General features: G+C 43.7%; 1 protein-coding gene across 4 annotated transcripts in view; it reads right to left on the bottom strand.

Moving 5' to 3' along the window:
- Positions 1–12,448: 12,448 nt before the first annotated feature.
- Positions 12,449–21,274, bottom strand: part of TSPAN2 (tetraspanin 2) — a 47,477-nt gene continuing 38,651 nt past the window's right edge. Inside the window, exons 6-9 of one of the 4 annotated variants that reach the window (XR_007774574.1) lie at positions 20,646–20,717; positions 19,549–19,632; positions 17,082–17,277; positions 12,449–15,090 (exon numbers count right to left, since the gene is read on the bottom strand). Coding sequence is in view for 2 of the 4 variants with exons in the window: in XM_050954397.1 (XP_050810354.1) it covers positions 17,212–17,277; positions 19,549–19,632; positions 20,646–20,717 (222 nt within the window). In the remaining 2 variants the exon portion in view is untranslated. Of the gene's footprint in view, positions 15,091–15,662; positions 17,278–19,548; positions 19,633–20,645; positions 20,718–21,274 lie in introns of those variants that run through there. The other 3 variants (XR_007774575.1, XM_050954397.1, XM_050954398.1) reach the window with 3 other exon arrangements.

Raw genomic sequence — 21,274 nt, 5'->3', positions numbered from 1 at the left:
TGTATTTCACACCAGATCTGCAAGCTGGTCTGTAGGATTTTTTAATCTAAAGGAATCCTAGCAAATTTACTGTTGTATCACCCTGAGCAACTGCAACACGGGAGGGCACTGGTGAAAGTGAAGCGAGGCAAAAAGGATAAAAATAATTGGTGTGCAGGGAGGAGTTAGGCATTGCTAGGAGGATACACCCTGGCCTACTGGATGATGTTCTAAGATGTGGTGATGCTGCTGTGTCATCTCCAGGCTCAACACCTGATCGTGATTATTTATTTTGGATCTGTTCCATGCCCCTTGGTGCCTTCTAGACTGAGTCACTGCAGTGTGCTCATTTCCTCTTTGTTCTCAGGTGCTGACATCCATGTATACAGCTTAATACTGTCTGTCTGAGAGATGCCTCTCCCCATGTGCAGTGTCCTCGGGTGCACAAGCTACATGTCCATGGCTTTAGACATCTGGGGTTGGGAATTCCAGAATCAAGGACTTTGCATTGAAAAAAACCCTTCTCCACTTGACTGAAGGAGCCTTGGTTTGTTGAGCTTTATGGCTTAGCTGTAATTTATGTTGAAGGGTAAAGGGAAAGGGGGAAAGTTGAACCTTCTGTTTGAGTTTTGTTTGTAAAGATTATATGAAATGTGGTTCGGACATATTGGGCTTGGTCACTTCAAAAAAATAAATAAAATAGGTGGCACATGGTCTTCTCCCAATGTACATTAAGTGGAATTACACATGCCCTGCTCCTAAATTTGGGGTCTACACTCACTCTGTGCACAGTAAGTCGCAGCCTTCTTTTAGGTACCGAGCAGGCATGGGTGAAGAGTCTGTGCCCACTTGTAGGGAAATCAGAGAAGGTGAATGAATGAATTTTTGCCTCACTATGAACCTCTGCAGATGTGAAACTGCAACAGGTGCTCAATGGTAAGCTATAAATAAAACAGACCAAACACACGGCGACAGGGCTAGGTAGTTTCTAGCAGGTGGTTCACAGCAGGGGAAAAAAGCTGCAGAACCCACTTACAGAATTTTACATCCCTAGCATTCACACATCTATTTTATTAACAGAATTGGAGAGGTCAGAGATGGAAGAGGGCCATTCAGGCCCTTTTCTCCTATGCCCAAGCCAATCTCACTCCCTTCACTTATCCAAGGACTGTATGTGTGTGTGTGTGGCGGGGGGGGGACGACATGCAGGGCTGCAGCAAAGAAAAAATATGCCTCATTAATACAGAAGGATCACTAGCTTTCACTGCAAGGTGGTATGGCAGGCACAGGGTACGGATGGTTTCTACACAGGGCCGGCTCCAGGGTGCCAAGTGCATGCTTGGGGTGGCATGCTGCGGGGGGCGCTCTGCCGGTTGCCGGGAGGGCGGCAGGCGGCTCCGGTGGTCCTCCCGCAGGCGTCCCTGCAGAGGGTCCACTGGTCCCGCGGCTCCGGTGGAGCATCCGCAGGCACGCCTGCGGGAGGTCCACTGGAGCCATGAGACTGGCAAGCGGCAGAGCGCCCCCCGGCTGTGTGCCGCCGTGCTTGGGGCGGCGAAATGGCTAGAGCCGGCCCTGCTTCTCCAAAGTTGCCATTAATGTCATAGAGGGCTTCAAGCTTTCCTTGCACCATATACATTTAAATTGCAGACTGCACACAGTGGATTTGGGGAAAGAGCCAAAGATACTGACCAGTTTATTCCTCTGCAAACAACAACAAAGAAAAAACTGGGATCAGTCATTACATGAGCTCACTGCCAAGGAAAATGACTGGCTAAATATAATCAAAGGTAATATTTTAACCTGGTTAAAAATTCTTGATCCAGTTTTATCCTCAGGTGCAGCTCCTAGCAAATTCAGTGGTTACACTGTGTTTATATGAGGGAAGAACTGGTTTTATTGCTGAGAAGTTCAAGTATGGAGTGAGTGTCACTAACAAGTTCAAGTAGCACCTATGTCTCTGCTGAACAATTAGGGTTTATGAGCATACAAAATCCATTCAGGGCTCACTCTAGAACCCACATTGTAAGTGATAAGTAGGCATTGTACAGGATGAATTTCATACTGAGTGCCTGTCTAGGACAGTTTACCTACTATGCATGTATGGTCTGAAATGGCTTCTGTTTTTAGCAGCCACCAAAGCAACCACCTTCTTTACAAGGAAATGCTCCAAGTTGTAAACTATGACTTTTTATAAGCCACAGCCTTTTGTTCCCAATTAATTGTAAAGAGTGAATTAATGAAACAGCATTGATGGAACAGAGAACAAAGAGAAATACCAAGACAGACCTTTCTAGTCCGGTAGCTGGAAAATCAAGTGCAGCTAATAGAAAAAGACTTGGCCCCCAACCCATTCGAAAATATGTTGTTCATGTTCCCTTCATTAAATAAATATATATATACACAACTACCCCTAATGTCTGATCACGCTACCCTCCGAAAAGTACACAAAATTCAGTAAAGCAGCAATGGTCGTTTCACATATAGAGATTTATCTCTCTTAGAATCCTCAGCATTGGGAGACATTCCCATGCACTAACAATATGCAGACTCCTGTACTGCACTGGCTGTTGGTGTCACAAGTCTGGCTCTTGCTGTAAAAGAATAATAGGAAATGTCATGAAAAGGATGCATACAGCATCCCCAAGCTGGGGTGCAACACTGAGCAGCAGCCTAGGGGATACATCGTCACAACCTTCCCTTAACTTTAGTTGATTAGTAACAGTGTATTCAGGGAACCCCAGATTCACTAAGAATGTAAGTAAATCAATCTGAGTTGCAATTTGTTTCTTGGGTCCTCTCTATATCGATGATTCTTGCATGTTCTGTTCCAACATGTCCATGGTATAAGGAGCTAGGATTAAAATCTGCCATATTGGGAAAGCTCAACAAGGAACTCCCCTATTCCAATCAAGTAAATGACTTTGGCTATACCAAAGAGAGAAGCAATGACTAATACTCTGCAGCCAGCCCCTCTCAGGAAGGCAGAGGGACCCTCCTTCCATCAAATTTTCCTGAAAATAGAAGACAATATATATTTTTTGTTTTCAGGCGCTCAAACATGTCATTTAATGTTCATGCTACCACGGCACACAGAGTGTTTTTCCCTATACACATTCAGCTTTCATGAAAGAGAGCAAAAACACAAATGTAAACTTATGGCAGCAGCATGTCTGTCTAATTCAGAACTAATGCTTCACAATCTATGAAAAGTTAAGAATATATCCTAATTGTAGGAGTTCTTAGATCACTGGCAAGACAGACTTCCAGCCCCATGCCACTGCACTAAAATCAGTGGAATTTAGGAACCTAAATGCCTTTGATCTAGGTGAAAATGTATTGACATTTACATCATGGCAGTCAGCTAAGAATGGTTCCCACTTGTATAGCTCACAAGTGCCCTTTCCCTCATGGGTGCACACAGCTGTCCATGCCTAGGTGGCAACAATACAATGATGAAGGATATCACCACATTTTTTGTTGGTGATATGATGTTTGAGCCGAGGCAGTTCATATACAGGCAGTGGCTGATTCTCAGTACTTCTGCACTGAGGGACAAGACTGTTATTACTTGTGTTTTATCAAATAAGAAAATGAATTCACATTCAGCAAAAAATATCCCATTTATAAATGAATTGGAATATTAACTCCCTGGCTGTCTGCCTAGTGCTACAAAACTAGTTCACCATTAAGAACTCACTAATCTCCACAATTACACAAAATGACTCAAAGCCAGAAAGAGTACCATTTTCAAGGCTGCCCAAGTCATACAAACCCCTAATAAGTCACTTTTGAAAAATATTGCCCGTCATCATTCTTCATTTGTTACCTTACGCAGTCAGCTAGTCTGCTGTAGCTGTCCTCACTTGTTCCTTTGGTTAGTGACTGGAGCTATGTCTTTATTACTGGAAAATCAAAATGTTTCATAGTAAAGCATAGTGCTGGCTTGAATAGATTTATACAGGCAGGGCCAGGAAATGCTCTTTGAAGACACACATCTTGTCAGTTAGCCATACTAAGACTTTTCTTGCTTTATTTTAGTAGACAGCAGAGACCAGGGTTTGGGGAGGGCATGGCTCTGCTCCACAGAGTACACGCACTGTCTGCTTCACAATGGATTGGCAGCTGAGGTTCCTGTTCCTCTTGGCACTGGGATCTTGGCAGCAGGCTGGCCAGGCCCAAGGTTCAGCAGCAGGGGGGTAAGGAGCGGGATGGGGTGGGAGGCAGGGGCAGTGGGGGGGCTGAGGCTCCTGGGGGTGCATGGGTCATGGGGGGAAGGCAGTGACTCCTGTTTCTAGGGGACTGCAGGGATTCTCCTCTCTCAAGTGCTGAGGGAGGCTCCTGGGAGCAGGTGGGTGTAGGGGCTCATGGGAAGGCAAAGATCCTTGAACCCAGCTCCCCGCTGGCAATGCACCTGTGGCGGGGGGGGGGAGGGTTAGGCTGCTAAGAAGGGAAGAGGTGGGTCCTAAATAGCATCTTTAGCCAATCCACTGTGAAGCAGACAGTGCATGTAGTCTATGGAGCAGAGCCATGCCCTCCCCAAACCCAGTCCCCCACCATTTACATTGCACATTGCAGCCCTTGCTCGTGGTGGTGCAAATTCTGAGACGTTTGGTTCCGGGGCTCCAGGAATTCAACCTGCCCCCAAAATCAGTTCCTTACCCTTGTCCAAGTGCACTAAAATCCATGGGTCTGCAAACTGCTTGAAAACCTGGTATGCTGGCATGGTGTAGCGCAAAGCTGTCACTTGGGCAAGGGGCTCCTCAGGCCTACTTACTATGTCCCCCCGCTTGAACCATTCCCAGTGGTTCTGGCCAGAGGCAGGGGTTAAGGTTGCTTTGCATGTCCCTTGACACTCTAGTGCCTAGTTTACAGAGGTTTAAGTCTAGGAGCTCTCTACATTCTGGAAGGGCAAGCAGCACTGGGCAACCTTAACTCTGCCTTAATGAAGGCTGGGGCAGAGCCTGGGCAGTGCCCGAGCCTGTAGCACAGCAGGGCTGAGGAGGTGCTAGTCTTTTGATTTAGGGGTTTGAGATTCAGGAGATACCAATTGGCATCTTGATTCTTTGCCACTAATAAAACCACACCGAGACGTACTGCCGCAGGCTGTCTTTGTGGCAGAACTGTGTCCTGCGGGGTAGAATGGGGGGACTGTTTCTATGGTCCACATTTCTTCACTTGTGCAACCAGTACCAGAGTAAGATTTTATGGTCATGCTAGGCAGGGCAACTCTAGGTATTTTGCTGCCCCAAGCACGGCAGGCAGGCTGCCTTCGGTGGCTTGCCTGCGGGAAGTCCCCAGTCCTGCGGATTCGGCGGCGCGTCTGTGGGAGGTCCGCGGAAGCCGCATGACCAACGGACACTTCGCAGGCATGCCACTGAAGGCAGCCTGCCTGCCGCCCTCGTGGCGACCGGCAGAGCACCCCCCTTGGCTTGCCACCCCAGGCACGCGCTTGGTGTGCTGGTGCCTGGAGCCGCCTCTGTATCTAGGACCGTAGCCAACTCCTATTGAAGTCCACGGGAGTCTCACCATTGATTTCATTCGGCTTTGGCATGATCCCGTGATGAGGTGAGTTCAGTGTTCCTTGGAAGATGGACCCATGGAAACCCACCTTTCTGCTGCTTCCTGCTCTGATCCCATGCAACTCTGAACCTCCTCCGTGTCTACAGTGAAGGACACAATGCCCCAGCCTCACATGAGCAGCCAGGAGGCTATGTGGAAAGGAAGCGACTCCACTTTATCTGCTGCAGAGTGTTTTGTGCCCCCCATTCACTGGCAATAATGACTGGAAACCACAGACTGGGTCACAAATGGCACCTTGTGCACCGTGACTGTCACCAGCAGAGGCTGTATGCGACATGAAAATATTCTCCTCAGCGGCTTGTCAGCCGTGTACTGTATAAACAGTTAGGGACCAGTGGTCTCACTGTGCAGCAAGATTTGTCCCAAACTACTCACTTGTCATTACAGGACTGTATGTGCTGTGGCTGGCACCTGGTCTATTGTAAAGTGAAACTAGATAAGAATCAGGTTTTGAAAACCGTGGCAACTTCTTCAGAGAACTCCTCAGGCCTGACTCAGCCAGCCATAGATGCACCCAACACTTCATCAAACAGAGAACCTAAGGCCTGGTCTACACTGGGGGCGGGGGGGTGATGTAAGATAACGCAACTTCAGCTACGGGAATACTGTAGCTGAAGTCAATGTATCTTATTTCAACTTACCTCCCGTCCTCATGGTGCGGGATCGACGGCTGTGGCTCCCCCGTTGACTCTGCTACCGCCGCTCACTCAGGTGGAGTTCCGGAGTTGACGGGAAGCACATTCGGGGATCGATATATCGAGTCTCCCCAATAAATCGATCGCTACCTGCTGATACAGCGGGTTGTCTGGATGTACCCTTAGACAGACCATGTTTTATAGGAGGTTCTAAATGCAGGGTGATATTGATGTTAAAATACTATAAATAATTGGGCCTGAATGGGCAGAGATTGGTTGAGCCACCAGAAAGGGAGGAAACAACTAATCTCAAGGTATGATAGGAGAATGATAGCATAAAAGGTCCTGCAATTCCTAACAGGCTTGGAGATGGAGCAGTTTTTGTGAGTATTGCTCATTTAGTTAGGTCAAATAGGGACTATGTTTTTCACCTTAAGTAAATGAAGTGTTTTGTTCAGGCAGAAATGGGTTGTGGTGAAGTGTGGAGGTTTGTCTGTTTGATGTGCGTGACGCCTATGTAGACTGGTGTGGGGCATGTAGAAATAGTCTTGGAAGAATTCATGTTTTTAATAATTTTGATATATATTGATTTCATTTTAAGCAGTTTTAACATTTTTATCTATTTAAATTTTCATAGTTGTGCAAAAGTATAAATTTTAAGCATTTTTTATTGATTTAAATTTTTACACATGTGGGAAATTATGGGAGCGGTCAGACAATAAATATTTAATGACAGGAGAGGGGTTGAGAATCAAAAAGTTAAAGCTTTATTACTGTTAAAACACAAACTGCTAGTAACAGAAAATGACTTTAAGGCATTTGACCCAAATAGTCAGTTTCTGGGATTACAAAAGGAGGTTAAAAAAATATCAGAGAGGTCAGTTATTTTAACAGTGGCAATTTATGATGCCAAAGGACTGATGTGCATTAGCAGCACAGATGCTGGGGGAGTAATGGGAGACTTAGTTCTGGGACACTGGATTGCAGAGCAGAGACATAAAGTGCTGCAGGTCCTTCATGTACTGCTTAGATAGTCCAGTGATAGTCCATAATCAGTTTGGGGAATGTGACAGATTAAAAACTCATTAACCATGCACATTTTTCTTTACTGTTAGGAGAGCAGATGTTTTAAAACAGTCTCAAACTCTCTGCAACCTCACTACACTGTCCCAGGCCTGCTCTTAGGAGAGGGAAGCATATTTATGAAGCCATTTCATTTCCCTTTAATGTACTTTATCCTGATGAATTTCAACATATTACAGAAAGAAAATAACCAGAGTTGTCAATTAACAGTATTTTGTGTGTGTGTGTGTGTGTGTGTGTGCGTGTGCGTGTGCGTACGCGGCTGGCTCCAGGCACCAGCGCAGAAAGCAGGTGCTTGGGGCAGCCAATGGAAAGGGGCAGCATGTCTGGGTCCTCGCCGGCGGGTCCCTCAGTCCCTCTCAGAGAGGCACAGTAGAGCTGCCTCCAAAGCACTGCCGCTTACAGCTTTATATATTTTTTGCTTTTCTTTTTCTCCTTCGCTGCTTGGGGTGGCAAAAAAGCTAGAGCCGGCCCTGAGTGCGTGTTGTTCTTTTGAAACTTGTTTGTGATTAAAAGGGAGCAGAACAAGTTGGTATTAAGTGGGCATTTTACAGCAGGAAGTAAGTGTGTGAGACAGGGCTGGTCTACGCTGGGGGGGGGTATCAGTCTCAGATACACACCTTCAGCTACGTGAATAGCACAGCTGAAGTCGAAGTATCTTAGATCGATTTACCTCAGGTCCTCACAGCGCGGGATCAACGCCCGCAGCTCCCCATGTCGATTCCGCTACTGCCGCTCACTCCGGTGGAGTTCCGGAGTCGACAGGAGAGCGTTCGGGGATCGATATATCCTGTCTAGATAAGATGTGATATATTGATCCCCAAAAAATCGATCACTATCCACCATCTGGACGAACCCCCAGTGTGTTACATGTTTGGATCTGTGAACTCTGAGAAACCTCTACAGGGAACTGGGGTGGGGAGGAATAATAGCATTGTTGCCTATGATTGCTTGGCTTTCTGGTAGAATCATTTTCAGAAATGGTCACACAACAGAGCAGTTCAGAAAAAAGGAAAAACCGTTGGGAACCAGGCTGAAGCAGAGTGGGAGGAGGATAGAACAGTGCACTTCCAACAGTGTTTTCATATGCGTGCATGTGTCACAGATGAATATTCTTTGTGTTACTTGAATGTTTTTAGATTATGATTTTGGAAAAGCAAATTGTGGGGAGTTAAGACATCAAATCTAGCATGTAAGGTGCAGCAGCAGGCAGGATTAAAACCACCACAGTGGGATAAGGCTTAGGACACCATAATTAAGATATAACAGACTATGGTACAAACATTCAAGGAACAAGAAGTGGCCAGTTTGGCTTCATGAAGTATTGACTCTAAGAACCAAGTTTTTTAAATAGTGAGTCAAGGCTGCAAGGAAAAGATAAGCACCGCAAAAAATGGTACTTTTTTAATTATAAGGGGAATAAGAACAGCTTCTACAAATATTAAAGAGAATGAAGCTCAGTTAGTAAAGGGGGAGGATGAAATGATTGGAAACTCAATAATGGCTGATACTGAAACGCAACTTAAAAAGGAGCAGTTAACAATACACAACACAAAGAAGTTTGAAAAATTAGTAAGGCAGGTCCAGTAAAAATAATTATAAAGAGCAGAAAAGGGAATACTTGGTAAAATCACAGTTACAAAAATCTGCCTGTCCAGATTATATATATATATCCTAGGATAGCAAGAGGAATAGCCAGCAAATTTATTGCACCCTTGGCTGCTTTTGAAAAATCATGAACAACTGATGAGACACAGGAAGACTTAGAGAAAATGCTCTAAAGTAAAAGTAAATGGATATGGAAGTTAGAGGAAGTGGGAACAACTAGTAAGGAGACTAGGTTGTGATTGTCCATGTCCTGATAATACAAAATTTAATGAGACCAGTTAGTTTCTATAATGATTTATACACATATATGCACATGTTCTGAAACTATATAGCCAAGCCATTGTAGCACTTGAAATCACCATGGGGGGAGCGGGGGTTCAGAAGGCATTAGAATGAGGGGAGAATGGTGGTCTCACACTCTAGCTGAGGAAAGGTGTTCCATGTGTAGGGGTGACACGGAATACAGTACAGAGAATTGTTTGATGGGGAAGCAGCCATATGAGCATAAGTAGCATGGTGTGTGTGTGTGTGTGTGGGGGGGGATGTTCTAAAAATTAAACCTTGGCATAAAATTTGAATAGTAAAGCAGTTGATACTGTCTCTCAAAATATTATTTCAAATGAATTCAGACTGGTTTGGCTAACAACACTCAGGGGAATGAAAACCTATTTAAAAGGAAAAAAAAGTAATGTGAAATGATAAAGGCCAGTACTGAACTGTGTGTTGGGTACCACAAGGACTAACGTTAGGCCAATTCCTATATAATATCTTCAGTAAGGATTTGGAGGAGGAATTAAACAGCATGCTAATGAAATTCACAGACAATTCCAAACTGAGACAAGTTACAAATATTAATGAAGACAGTACAAATATAAGTAGGGCATAAGGGCAGAAAATTTTACGAGGTTCTGTCAAAATGGGGTGTAATCCAGGCAGTGAGGGGCTAGGTGCCTTCAATGCTCTCTTGCTGTGACTCACAGCTTGGACACCGATAGCCATCAGACAAGCATGTACTAAGAGTCTGTGTGCTAAGCAGGCTGCTTGGCTCAGAGAGCTGTTGTTACATCCCAGCCATACTGGTATCCACCGGCCTTGGTGACTACTATCCAAGTACCTTCAAACATGCTTCCGGTCCTGAAATTTCCCCAAACCATGTGCCTGAAATGTCCAGTCCTTTCCTGGACCATTCAGAAGCATAATAAGGTTTGTTTGCACCTTTAAAAAGTTAGTACCCAACAGTCTGCCACATTAACTGGAGTTAATCACTTCAATTCATATACAGCATATTAATATGTTTATTAATAATAGGACACAAGGTAAGTCATATCAAGTAAAAGAAATAAAGGTAGAGAAGATTACAAGCAAATTAAAGTGAAAAACATGCTTCTAAAAGTCTAAAACAATCTAGCAAAGTACAGCCTTGTTTAAGATGGTTTCATTCACCAATCACTCTTTGTCCAGCATGGCTGACTGTCTCTTAGTCAGGATCTTCCACAGATGCACAGGGTGCTGGTTCCCCTTATCTTCATAGGTGAAAGATAACTTGGGGTTCTTTGCGCCTTTCTTTTATAGTTCCGCGAACTTTTGAAATGGATTCTTCTGAAAGTTGCCCCTCCAAAATAAAGTTTATTCAAGTTCAACATGGAGTTTGGTGGTGAAGGAAGTTCCATGCTGGTTTCTTCCCCTGCTGGTATTTGCTAAAATGCAAATTGATCTGTTCCTGCCCTCTCTGATGCAAATAAATGGCCACATGACAAGTGATTGCTCATCAACTGTGGTTACATCTGCTGGAGGTGTCAGCTTGTCCTTTGCCTGGGAGGAACCTGTTTACCCTGCCTGACTTGTCTGCTAAACATATTTAGTTTCACATTTCCTTCATACTTGTATGTCCCTTGGGCATTTACCATACATATACCACACAAGACTATTAATGATCAGTACGCTATTAGTTTTCCAGTGATACCTCACATGATATGTATCAGATTCAATTTATGACAATCAATTGGAACAACTGAAACTCACTACCAGCAGTGATCCCCTGGCTCTCTTGCATGGGGATACAGACAGGGTCACAGGCTCCCCTTGGAGGAATACAGTTAATACACTGGGTGGGGGGAAATGATTCAAAATACATATTTCAATGAGAGGGGAAAACAGGGAAAGCAATTCTGATGACAGGAGCTAGGGGAGATAGTGACAGATAGTTAGATCTGAGTTTGCAATGTGATATGGTTGCAAAAAAGCCTCAAACACTTTTGGGCCATATACACAGTCATCATGTCGTGAAGCAGGGAGGTGACCTTTATACAGGTCTAGTGTGACCGACCGCACCTGGTATACTGCATTCAGATCTGGTCACCACATGATCTAATACTCCATGAACTGCAGAGAGTTCAGAGACGGGCAAGCTTCCTGAGGCATGAAAGAAGGTTGACTCCCACTTTCGACTGGCCAACATTGCCAATCCCCATTGTCTATTTCTTATATTGTCAAACAAGCATCTTCATGCTTTCTCCCATTCTGCCCCTCATGCTTGGGAGGAGCTACCTGTAAACACTGCAGAGCTACCACATTATGCCCCTCCAAATCCCTCAAAACTTCCGTTTGGCATGCTGTCTACAAAAACACTTGACAATGAATACTCCTGCCTAGCATGCTAACCAATATTGTCTCACTGTTTCCTTGTACTCCTACATCTGTCTGTATCCTTCTGCTGTCGTCTGTTTTATACTTAGATTGTAAACTCTCTGGGCCAAGGCCTATCTTTTTTTTCTGTTTGTACAGCACCTAGCACAACGGGGATCCTGCTACATCACTAAGGCATGGTGGTAATACAAATAAATAATATGTGAAAAGAATGAACCCAAATCAGATTGGCCTCAATTCCAGGATTTATTTAATACATATCCCTTCCTTATACAACTTTATTCCTTGTGTTCATCTACAATACTGTAAAGCCAGTGAGCATGGTTCAAACTCTGAGAGCTTTATTGGGCTGTGGTTTGATGGAGACAGGACGGGGATCACAGAGCAAATGGGAATGTTCGGCAACCAATGTGAATGTGGAAAGACTTGGAGAATGGGGCCCGGATATGAAAGGGAAAGAACTAGGAAAAAGTGTATAAAGACAAAGAGAGAGTTTATCACAGCAGTTTTTTCCCCAGAGATCTTTGCGCCCTTCAGTTACTGTGATGCTGGGTTACAGCAGAAAAACATGCTTTGCAGTTAGACGGACACCCCACCACTGTTAAATACAGAGCTGGTGCTTAGTGTCTTGGGTTCTGGGCTGGTTCTGCTGTCTGATTTGTTACTGAGAAACAAGGCATAGGATGTTCTGGCTTGCAAGAAACATAGAATGAGGGCAAAGGGGCTCAGCGTGGTGGCAAGGGCTATTTCCAGTACATCACTGGCAGCAGCGTTGGGAATTTTGTTCTTCACACAAGAACTGTGGGGATCCCACAGCTGGAAGTTGCCCAAGCAGGGTGAAGTATACGTTGTGTGTATGTGAATGACAGGCCCAATTAGCACTTATCTGAGGCCACAAAAACTTGGACTTCAAAGACTTGTTTCCTCCACTTCTCTTATTTCAGGTTATCGTTTATTAGAACCTTTAAATTCAGTACAGAAAAGTCAATAAAAGCCAGTTCAGAACATGTCAAATGAAAACTAGTTTCAGCAACAGCACAATCACCTGACCAACATTTACAACTCAGGGGAACTCTCATACAGACAAATGCTCTTGCTCTCACAGGCCCTACAACAATCACATGATGTCCCAGTCCTGCCTGATGTTAGCACTTGGAATACAGGAAGAAGCATTTGATATTGGAAACGGGTGGCTCAGACAATCCTGGTCTAGCAGGGAGGTCAGGACAGGAGCATTGTAATACACCAATGTAGAAGGGGAACGGATTTGATGGTGAGCTGTGTTTATAATGTACATTTAATAAGAATTTAAAGGAGTTAGTCTCCAAAAGATCACAAAAAGTGGGTTTAAAAGGGTTCAGATAACAGCTCTGTTTCTTTTTCAGTAGGGATAGAATATATTTTACCTTGAAACAATCCCACTTGTTTCTAGTGGGACGATTGGAAATGAAACAGCTCTTTATTGTGTGGATATTCCAGGGATCTACTCCACTCAGATCCTGCTTGGCCCCAGAAGGCTTCTAAAACTAGTCAAATTCTGCCCTCAAATATGCACATGTGGCTCCTACAGAGGTCAATGAGAATTTCAGGAGCTCAGTACAATAAAAAAATGTTAGACAATTATATGAATAATGAGAATAATAAGCCAATTGATGGGAATAGGAAGAAACTTCCCCTACTGGCTGCTGCTTGCTACAGATGTTTCTGGCAGCTTCCTCTGAAGCAGCTGGTACTGGCCACTGTCAGAGACAGGATACTGGTCTAGCAGGAGCCCTGATCTTATCGGCGCATTGGATGTTCTCATGCATGTACGTATCTGAGGACAGAATTGGGTTGAGTGAATTCAATCCTGATGTGCTGATTTTCTAGCACAGACTATATTTTTTGGTGGTTTGGATTCATATGCCATAGAAAGTTTCCTTATCACAGCTAGATGGAGCATGTTGGGAAGAGTGCTGTGCCATCTGGCAGAAGTGCAGAGCTTGGGAATAAAATGAGAGTGCCAGATTTAAACCAAAGAGGAAGCAGCACAATGAATGGGGAATATTTCCACAGAAACTGGGGGTACTTTTCTTCCCAGATGTCAGGGTTGGATTTATAGCTCAACCGCAACTGAACTATAAGCAGGATTGCTCAATCTAACCACAGAAATGCCAAGGAAGGGTCTAATTAGTTATTGCTTGTAAAGCACTACAGAAGAATCATAATAATTATTATAAGGGGCAAAGAGAATAGTAATTTCACCTTCTATTGCTAGTAACCACTGGCTAAGAGTAAAATGTCCTTCAAATGCTAATACAGGATAGAGGAAACTCACTAATTCAGTGATATTTTGTCTACAAAACAACAGCATGAAATGGCGAGATGGAAAGACCACACTGTTAAAGCCACTGACAGACATTTTAAATATGCTGCTTCCTGGCCTGATGCACAATCATAATCCAGAGAATTAAACCAATAACTGGTATCATTATGTTCCTGATCTTCAGTACAAAGTGCATATCCAATATTCCGGGATAGCACTGGAACCCAGAGTACACCTAACTGTTATGCATATAAATATGAACACATTGTATAGAAAAAAATGATTTCATTAGAAAGCAAGGTGATTCAAGTCTGAATTTATTGAAATACAGTTTCTTACTGGCACTCTTCTCTGTTTCTAAAAGGCACTTAGAGGTAAACAAGCAAGAAAGGTTTCTGCAAGCACCAGTCCTTGACCTGGTGCATCTCAAAAGCAGAAGTGGGCATCTCCAGACTGACTCCATGTTGCTGTAAGTGAAAAAGGAAGCAAACTCTGGCTATTTATTACTGTTCTGGTGCCAAACAAGATACAGTAATTTTTTTTTTAAATGGCAAGGGTGTGTGTGTGTTTTTTAAAAAAAAAAAAAAACTCATTCCAGAGTGTGCGTGAGAGAGATGGATCTGCCTATACAGTAAATGCCCTCCCGCATGGAATGCAGTGAGCATTACAGTTATCTGTATTATCCAGAGCACGAGACCCGGTAAGGCCAGCAATGGACAGTGCCAATAAGGTTAGGTCTTAGTTCATAAAAGATCAATAATGCCATCATGTCTGCCTAATGTGTTATTTACAGCCTGCTGGTCTGCAAAGACCTTTTCATTTGACCGGCAAAGGCTAAGAAAACTGCTTCTGTATAGCAATGTCTATTTTTTGCCAGCCTTCTCTTTATAGGGTATTCCCCAGCTCCACATAACTGCCAAGGGCTCTCTGCCTTGTCTAGAGACTCATACTCTCTCCTAAAAGTGAACTACTTTGTCAGGCCCTGAAGATCTGGACTTGGGCTCATGCAGTAACCTCCTCAGTCCCTATCGTTACACAAGGTGTTTCCACAGGACTCTCCTCCAGTGAGGTCACTGCAGAAGGATGCAAACCTAGCTCTCTTCCTTGGAGCCAGCCACATTGTCTCCACGTTGGCTTGGGAAGCCTGAGGCCAAGCCCAGAAATTCCTGGCGTGGCCGTGTGTTGCATGCCCAGCTGCTTTACTTTTAGTGGAACACAGCTGCCTTAGGATATCAATGGCCATTCAAATGCTGCCTGTGAGAAATTACAAATGGCAAATGTAAAAGATAGGCAGGTCTGACACTCAAATATTATTAAGTGAATTGCAGAAAAGGTATAACCCTAGAATGATTTCCACCACCAAAATAAGCTTGAGGTGGTATAAATATGAGGTTCCTTGGGACTATGAGGGCAGCACACTCTGGGGTACACGTATTACATACAAACACATGCACTTGAGTTCATGCAGTGCTTGAATTAATGCCCTGATATAGCAAATATTTCTTGAAGTCCTATGTCCTTCCAGTATGTTTCAATGGAGCAAAGACTCTACTACAGTGAATGCATCATATTGTTGGCGAGCAGGGATCATTTCATGAAGGTATCAGTTGAGACGAGCCCTTCTCCATTATACTTACTCTCTAATTCAGAACCCAGGAAAATCAAATCACAATTGCATTAGAAAGCTGGATAGGGCTAGACAGAGAGGCAGGGTACTACATGAGTTCATGCACACCTCTAGCACAGCTCCTTTCTGAAACATTTTGGGGGGTGGGAAGAAACTGCTTTCCCAAATGAAATGAGCCAAAAATATAAAACTCTTAGTCTCTCAGGTACTTTATTTTCCCATTATGGAGAGAATACTTCCAGGCTGTTGAATGTTTTAAAAGGAACATTCTATTGTGAATAAATAAGAAAAATAAAAATATGGAAGCAAGCTATATAAACTCAAGTCCTGAGGTATTTCAAGGATACAGTGTAATTCTTACATCTCTTACCCGCAAAGCATAATTGCCAATGAGAAAATGACTCTTTATGACTATAAAAATGTCCTGCCTTTACTTCCTGCCCTTATACCCAAAGGAGAAGGTGAGAGATTTGAGGTAAAAGCCCTGCTGAAGTGGTGATAGTCGCAGTAGTTCAGAGCAGAGGCAGAAATGAAGGTATTAAAGTGCCACTTCTGTTTCTCCCTAACATGCTTCACGATTTATTTGTCTCCTACAGCACAGCTAGCCAAAGTCTTTGGCCACAAGATCTCCCACAACTTTGCTGCTTTCCTGGATAAAGGCTCCAATCCTGCACTAGCCTCTGTGCTGTGTGGAGTTCTGCTGGGGTCATTTGGCCTTTGTACAAGTATACGCTCATGCTAGCTGCTCCCAGTGTGGGGCTGTCAGCTGCAGCTCTCTTTGGCCCTTTCTTCTGAAATCTCCGCTTTAAAAATTAATAGGATTTTAGAGACCTTTCAAACTCATAACCCTGATTTTGTCACACAGACAGGGTTGGGAAGCCAAGGCACACTTTATCCTGATATAACTGACTCTGCATTACCCATCGGCCTCCCATCTCTGTCTTAACCATCCCACTTTTGCCTGGTTCTAGGACTCCCCAAGAAGCCTTCTTTGTTCAGATGTAGGGCCCAATCCTACCAACACTCCTGCATGTGACACTGAAGTCAACAGGACTACTTACATGGAGTACATACTTCTAGGAACAGGTCCTTAGATATCAACTCATTTGAATAAATCCAATTTATTAATTGTATTTCCTTTTAATTTTGGGGAGATTGAATAAAACTACATTAAAGGTTTCATTTTAAAAATGGCAGTTGCTCCTACACTGATTATTAGCCAACAGGGCTTCACTATGAAAGGGTTTCAATCTGGATATATGCCAGGGCTGTATGCACACTCTAACATAGTGGGGAAAGTGCAGGAATGGGCATGCAAACAGGTGCCCACACAACATATGTCATATGCATGCATTCACCCACACAATGTACTATATATACAGATATCTGTACTTGTGCATTCTTGCGGATCCGTATGTGGAGACAGGCAGGTGCTTACCCAATGTATATAGATGCGCAGGCACTCAGCAGTATATATGCAAAAATATTTAAAAACAAATTAATTTTAGGTACTACCTTTGCCTTTTCACTTCAAGAAAGTACATTTAAAACCCTCATTTTACTCATTTCAGTTTTCTGACTTAAAAGTCTGAACACAATTAAGGCAAGTCACACTCACCAAATGGGGCCTTTTCCTCTCAGTTGGTTAAAACACTAATCAAAAATGTATTACAATTATTAAACTCAGAGGATGCATCTTGCCAAGTTTAGCCTGGAAGTCCCGGAGCGTAGAAATTGTGCAGTGAGTTTTAGAGCATGTCTCTTGTATTGCGGATAGCACAGCAGAGAACCATGCTGAATATCATGCCAAAGATCTAAAAGAGAAGGAATGTGATTTAGAGATTTCCATGAGATGACCCCTCTTACAAAAGTAGGTGTAGTTATAAAACTTTCATTTCAGAACAATCTAATAATTTTCACAGAGTAGTGGGAACAGATGACTGTTCCTCTCTACAAGTCTCAGGAAAGAACACAGTTAACATGCAAGAGACATCACCATTACTCAGAGCTACGATGATACAACCATAGCAGTGTCATAGATGTTTTAAATGCTCTTCAACCATAATCCCTTTCCCAAATATCACTGGGGAGATTAATACTGTCAATGATACGTCGTCTGCACTGACATAAGATCTGCACTATCATTGGTATCAAATCCAGCACTGCAACAGAGGACTTTAATTTCACTCTAGCACAGAATCGTGGTTATAGGAGGTCTCTGTTCAAGCAGTCCCATGTGTACTTCTGAATAAGAGCAGAGCTGAGCTCTGGGTGTAAGATAGGCTAACGTATGGGATTGCTGCAGGATACTGTGGGTTTAGAGAGAAACCTAAACTCTTAATAATTACTGTACATGAGGCAAGTTTATAACTGCATGTAAGTAGAATCCATAGTCTTAAAGCACAGGAAACTGCAGGGGAAGGTTATAATGGAATCCAATGGAGGGTGCTAGAGTCTCTAGTAATTCCTCCTAGTCACTGTTTTTTTACCTCCAGGACAGAGTTTACAGGCAATAAGCAAAGACTTCATCCATGGTCATGAGAAACAGGCAAGCTATACCATTGAATCCCTCCCCCAGGAACAAAGGGCGACTGCTGGCCAGTCTTACCACCTGGGAGGAACAGACTAGCACTTGCTTCTCCTTCCAGCCCAGATGGCTGAGAGTTGTCAGGTTAACGCAGGACCATGAGGACCCCAAGTGCTTCGCATCTGACATCCTCTCTTTCCATATCTGTGCCCATTTCAATGGGAAGTTATGAAGATTAGATCCCTGTATGCAGTGCACACACACTCTCAGGCACTAAACAGCCTGGTTATTGAAGCCCTGTCCCATCTGGATTGCTTTGCCATATTTTCCATGCATGCCATTATATTTTAGAAAAAAGTCACATTTCAGGTTGCTTGTGGCTAACTGGATGTTATGACCTCCCCATATTTCTGAGAACTCCCTCTGCCTCTCTCCATCCTCACAGGTCAGGTGTAGTGACCATATTACTATGCTCTTTAGTTTGAAATATATGAACCCTCCCTCCACATCTGAACTCTGTGAGCTTTGGAAAGTCCAGGTAACTCCATTAACTTCCTCCTCCAGAGAGCAGGTGGGAGTGTAATTCCTCAGAAATCTGGTTTCATCCTGTGTCTTCAGGCTGCCATTGACTGCTGGATCTGGACCAGATCGCAGCACATGCAGGCTGGAAAATGCTTTAATCTCCAAGCCTGTCAGTTTGATGGGTCTTCCTGTGGGATTCATGCACTAGTGTGCCATCTAGCGGCCACATAGCTCAGTTATGAACTCTCAGATGTTTGGAAATGGCAAAGCACACTTTGCAAGAGAAGATGGAGTTTAAAACAAGTGAAGTGAGAAGCTTTGGGGATACGATGAGATGAATCAGTCACTGACAACGTGGTGTTGTTTAACCTGGATATCTAACAGTTAGAAGAGGAATATATCCTGAAGTTGCCTGCCTAGTTTAAATTCAGTTCTGTTAAAGCAATGGGCATAGGAATGAGGATGTGCTGATTTCTATTTCCAGGTAAGCCATGAACATCTATCACAATATCACAGGTTTTCCTTCACCAGATTGTTAGTGTGCATGACCTGGGAAAATCAGTTCCTTACAAGCAACTGGTTAAATCACACATCTTCCTTCATGTTCAGATCCATTATGAGTGTACAGCTTGGATCCAAATATTTAGGGACAAACAACATCAGTGCCGACAATGGGTTGGAATGGGTGAAATCTTAGGATAGTTGGTTGCTTTTCAGTACACTCGGCCTTTTTGGCTGAAGTTATTAATTTATATTTATTTACAACAGTAACACAGTGGAATTTCTCCTGGATAGTCTGTATTCACTCCATGGGGATGAAAAATAAACTTGTAAAACTGGGACTCTCCAAAATTTATGTGGAGAGTAGAGTGACTCTCAGAGAAAAGACCTAATTGAAAGTGTCAGGGAAAGTTGGTATCACATGGGAGTCTCCTCAGCAGCTACTGGAGAGCATCTCCCAGGAAATATGGACTCAAGGGAGGGTGCTGGGATTTCATATAGACAGAAAAGACAATGATATGATGTATTTACTCACAGTGATACCAGCAATTGCAATTCCAACGATTCCAACTAAATGCAGATTAGAGTTAATTAAATTCTGGATTTCATGCAGGCAGTTCTATTAAAAACAGAATTAAAGTTCCATTTAGCTCCTAGATAAATATTTCCAGATCATTTCCCTGACCCCCTGCCTTCATGTACATGGAGAAAGGCTAAATACAGTGACCTGTCTGCTAACCTGCCTCTCTATGCCTTGTGCCCTCCAGGACATTTCTTGCTACTAGGTAGCTTACTCTCCCCTCATCTGAGCCATCAATAGGCTTTACACTGCCAGGAACCATCTCCTTTGTCCTCCTCACCATACTCCTTTGTATCCCCAGGTGCCATCTCAACGGCACTCACATGTGGGTTTTTCATTAATCGCTTCCCCAGAAGTTAAAGCCAGCTGTGTCCGGATACACTAAATCAGGGGAATATGGCCTTTCGGGATAATGATGCAACTGCAGACAGGTGCCACAAAAACTAGAAATGAGAGTGTTTCCCTCATTTTAATTGGCACATTCCTAGCCAGGGTCCTCTGAGAATGCTGAAGATAGGCACATGCCATAATTCAACCTTCATCAGGCCTTTCATTCAGATTCCTAGACACCAACATCTAAGTGCCCCTGCTCTTCAGACTGTGTGACATTACTGACACAGTTACCTGGGGAGGTGGCTGGGAGACTGCAGACAACAAGTGCAGGGGGTGTTCACATTTCTGACCCCTCACTATCCTCTGCCTCCATGCTGTTCAGCTGCACAGAGCTTCCCATGGCTGAGAGGGTGCTGGAGCCTATTCAGGGCAGAGAGCAGCTCTGACTTTCCTGAAATATGATTCTACTTGCACATTTCTCTGATTTCATCTTAAATAACTTTGATATGGACAAAGGATATTTGAATCCCCTGAAGCTGGTTGATCTGACTGTGGACATAGTCTCTCCCCAGCTAGGTCCTCTGGGCTATAAACCTCAGTCAGTCCCAGTGTCATCATTAGTGCTAGTTTTGCTCCTTGTGTGTCAGAGAAACTTCTGTTTCAAACTGACATATCTGTGGTGAAAGGTAATTAAAACAATCAGCACAGACGACACTTACCTTGGGCACCTGGATGCCCTCTGGACACGTGGGCTTCACCGGAATCTCACTTTCTTTACCACAGCACTGAAGCTATGCAGTTGCGAGAGAGAGAGAGTGAGTCAAAAAAGGGAGAAACTACAGGCTAGTTTCCTGCTGAGACTCTGCATTCAGTAGCAGCAAGTGGGCCAGTAACTAAGAGGAAAGACTAGAGACAGGGGTACAAATTTATCCCCCTTTGGTAACTCCACTCCCTTTAGTAGATTTTCATGTACACTGAATGTGGCCCAAATTCTCAAAATTCTTTTACTTTCAAATTTCTGAATTCTCAATGGACAAGTAAATACCAGTCCAGAAACACTTACATAAAAAAAGCTCCTGGAAGGGACTTTATGGCCCAGTTCAGATAGTCTGACAAACAGACCTGACTGTTCAAGGCAACAGAAATCTCTGTCATGGAGGGCCCAGCAGTTTCTAAATCTTTTTACCCAGGAAAACACAAATAGTCCAAGCAGCATGTGGGCACCATAGAAATGTGGGCACCATGCTGAAGCTGCAGCAGAATACGCTAGAATCTTTATTACAGATAGAATATGCTGTTGGGTTTGTGGCCAGTGATAAATCAGCAGAATGTTTCAGTGGGTTTGTTT

Source organism: Gopherus flavomarginatus, chromosome 5 (assembly GCF_025201925.1).
Source record: "Gopherus flavomarginatus isolate rGopFla2 chromosome 5, rGopFla2.mat.asm, whole genome shotgun sequence".
Classification (NCBI taxonomy): Eukaryota; Metazoa; Chordata; order Testudines; family Testudinidae; genus Gopherus; species Gopherus flavomarginatus.
The sequence above is the reverse complement of the archived record's forward strand: the minus strand, read 5'-3'. Positions and strand labels throughout refer to the sequence as shown.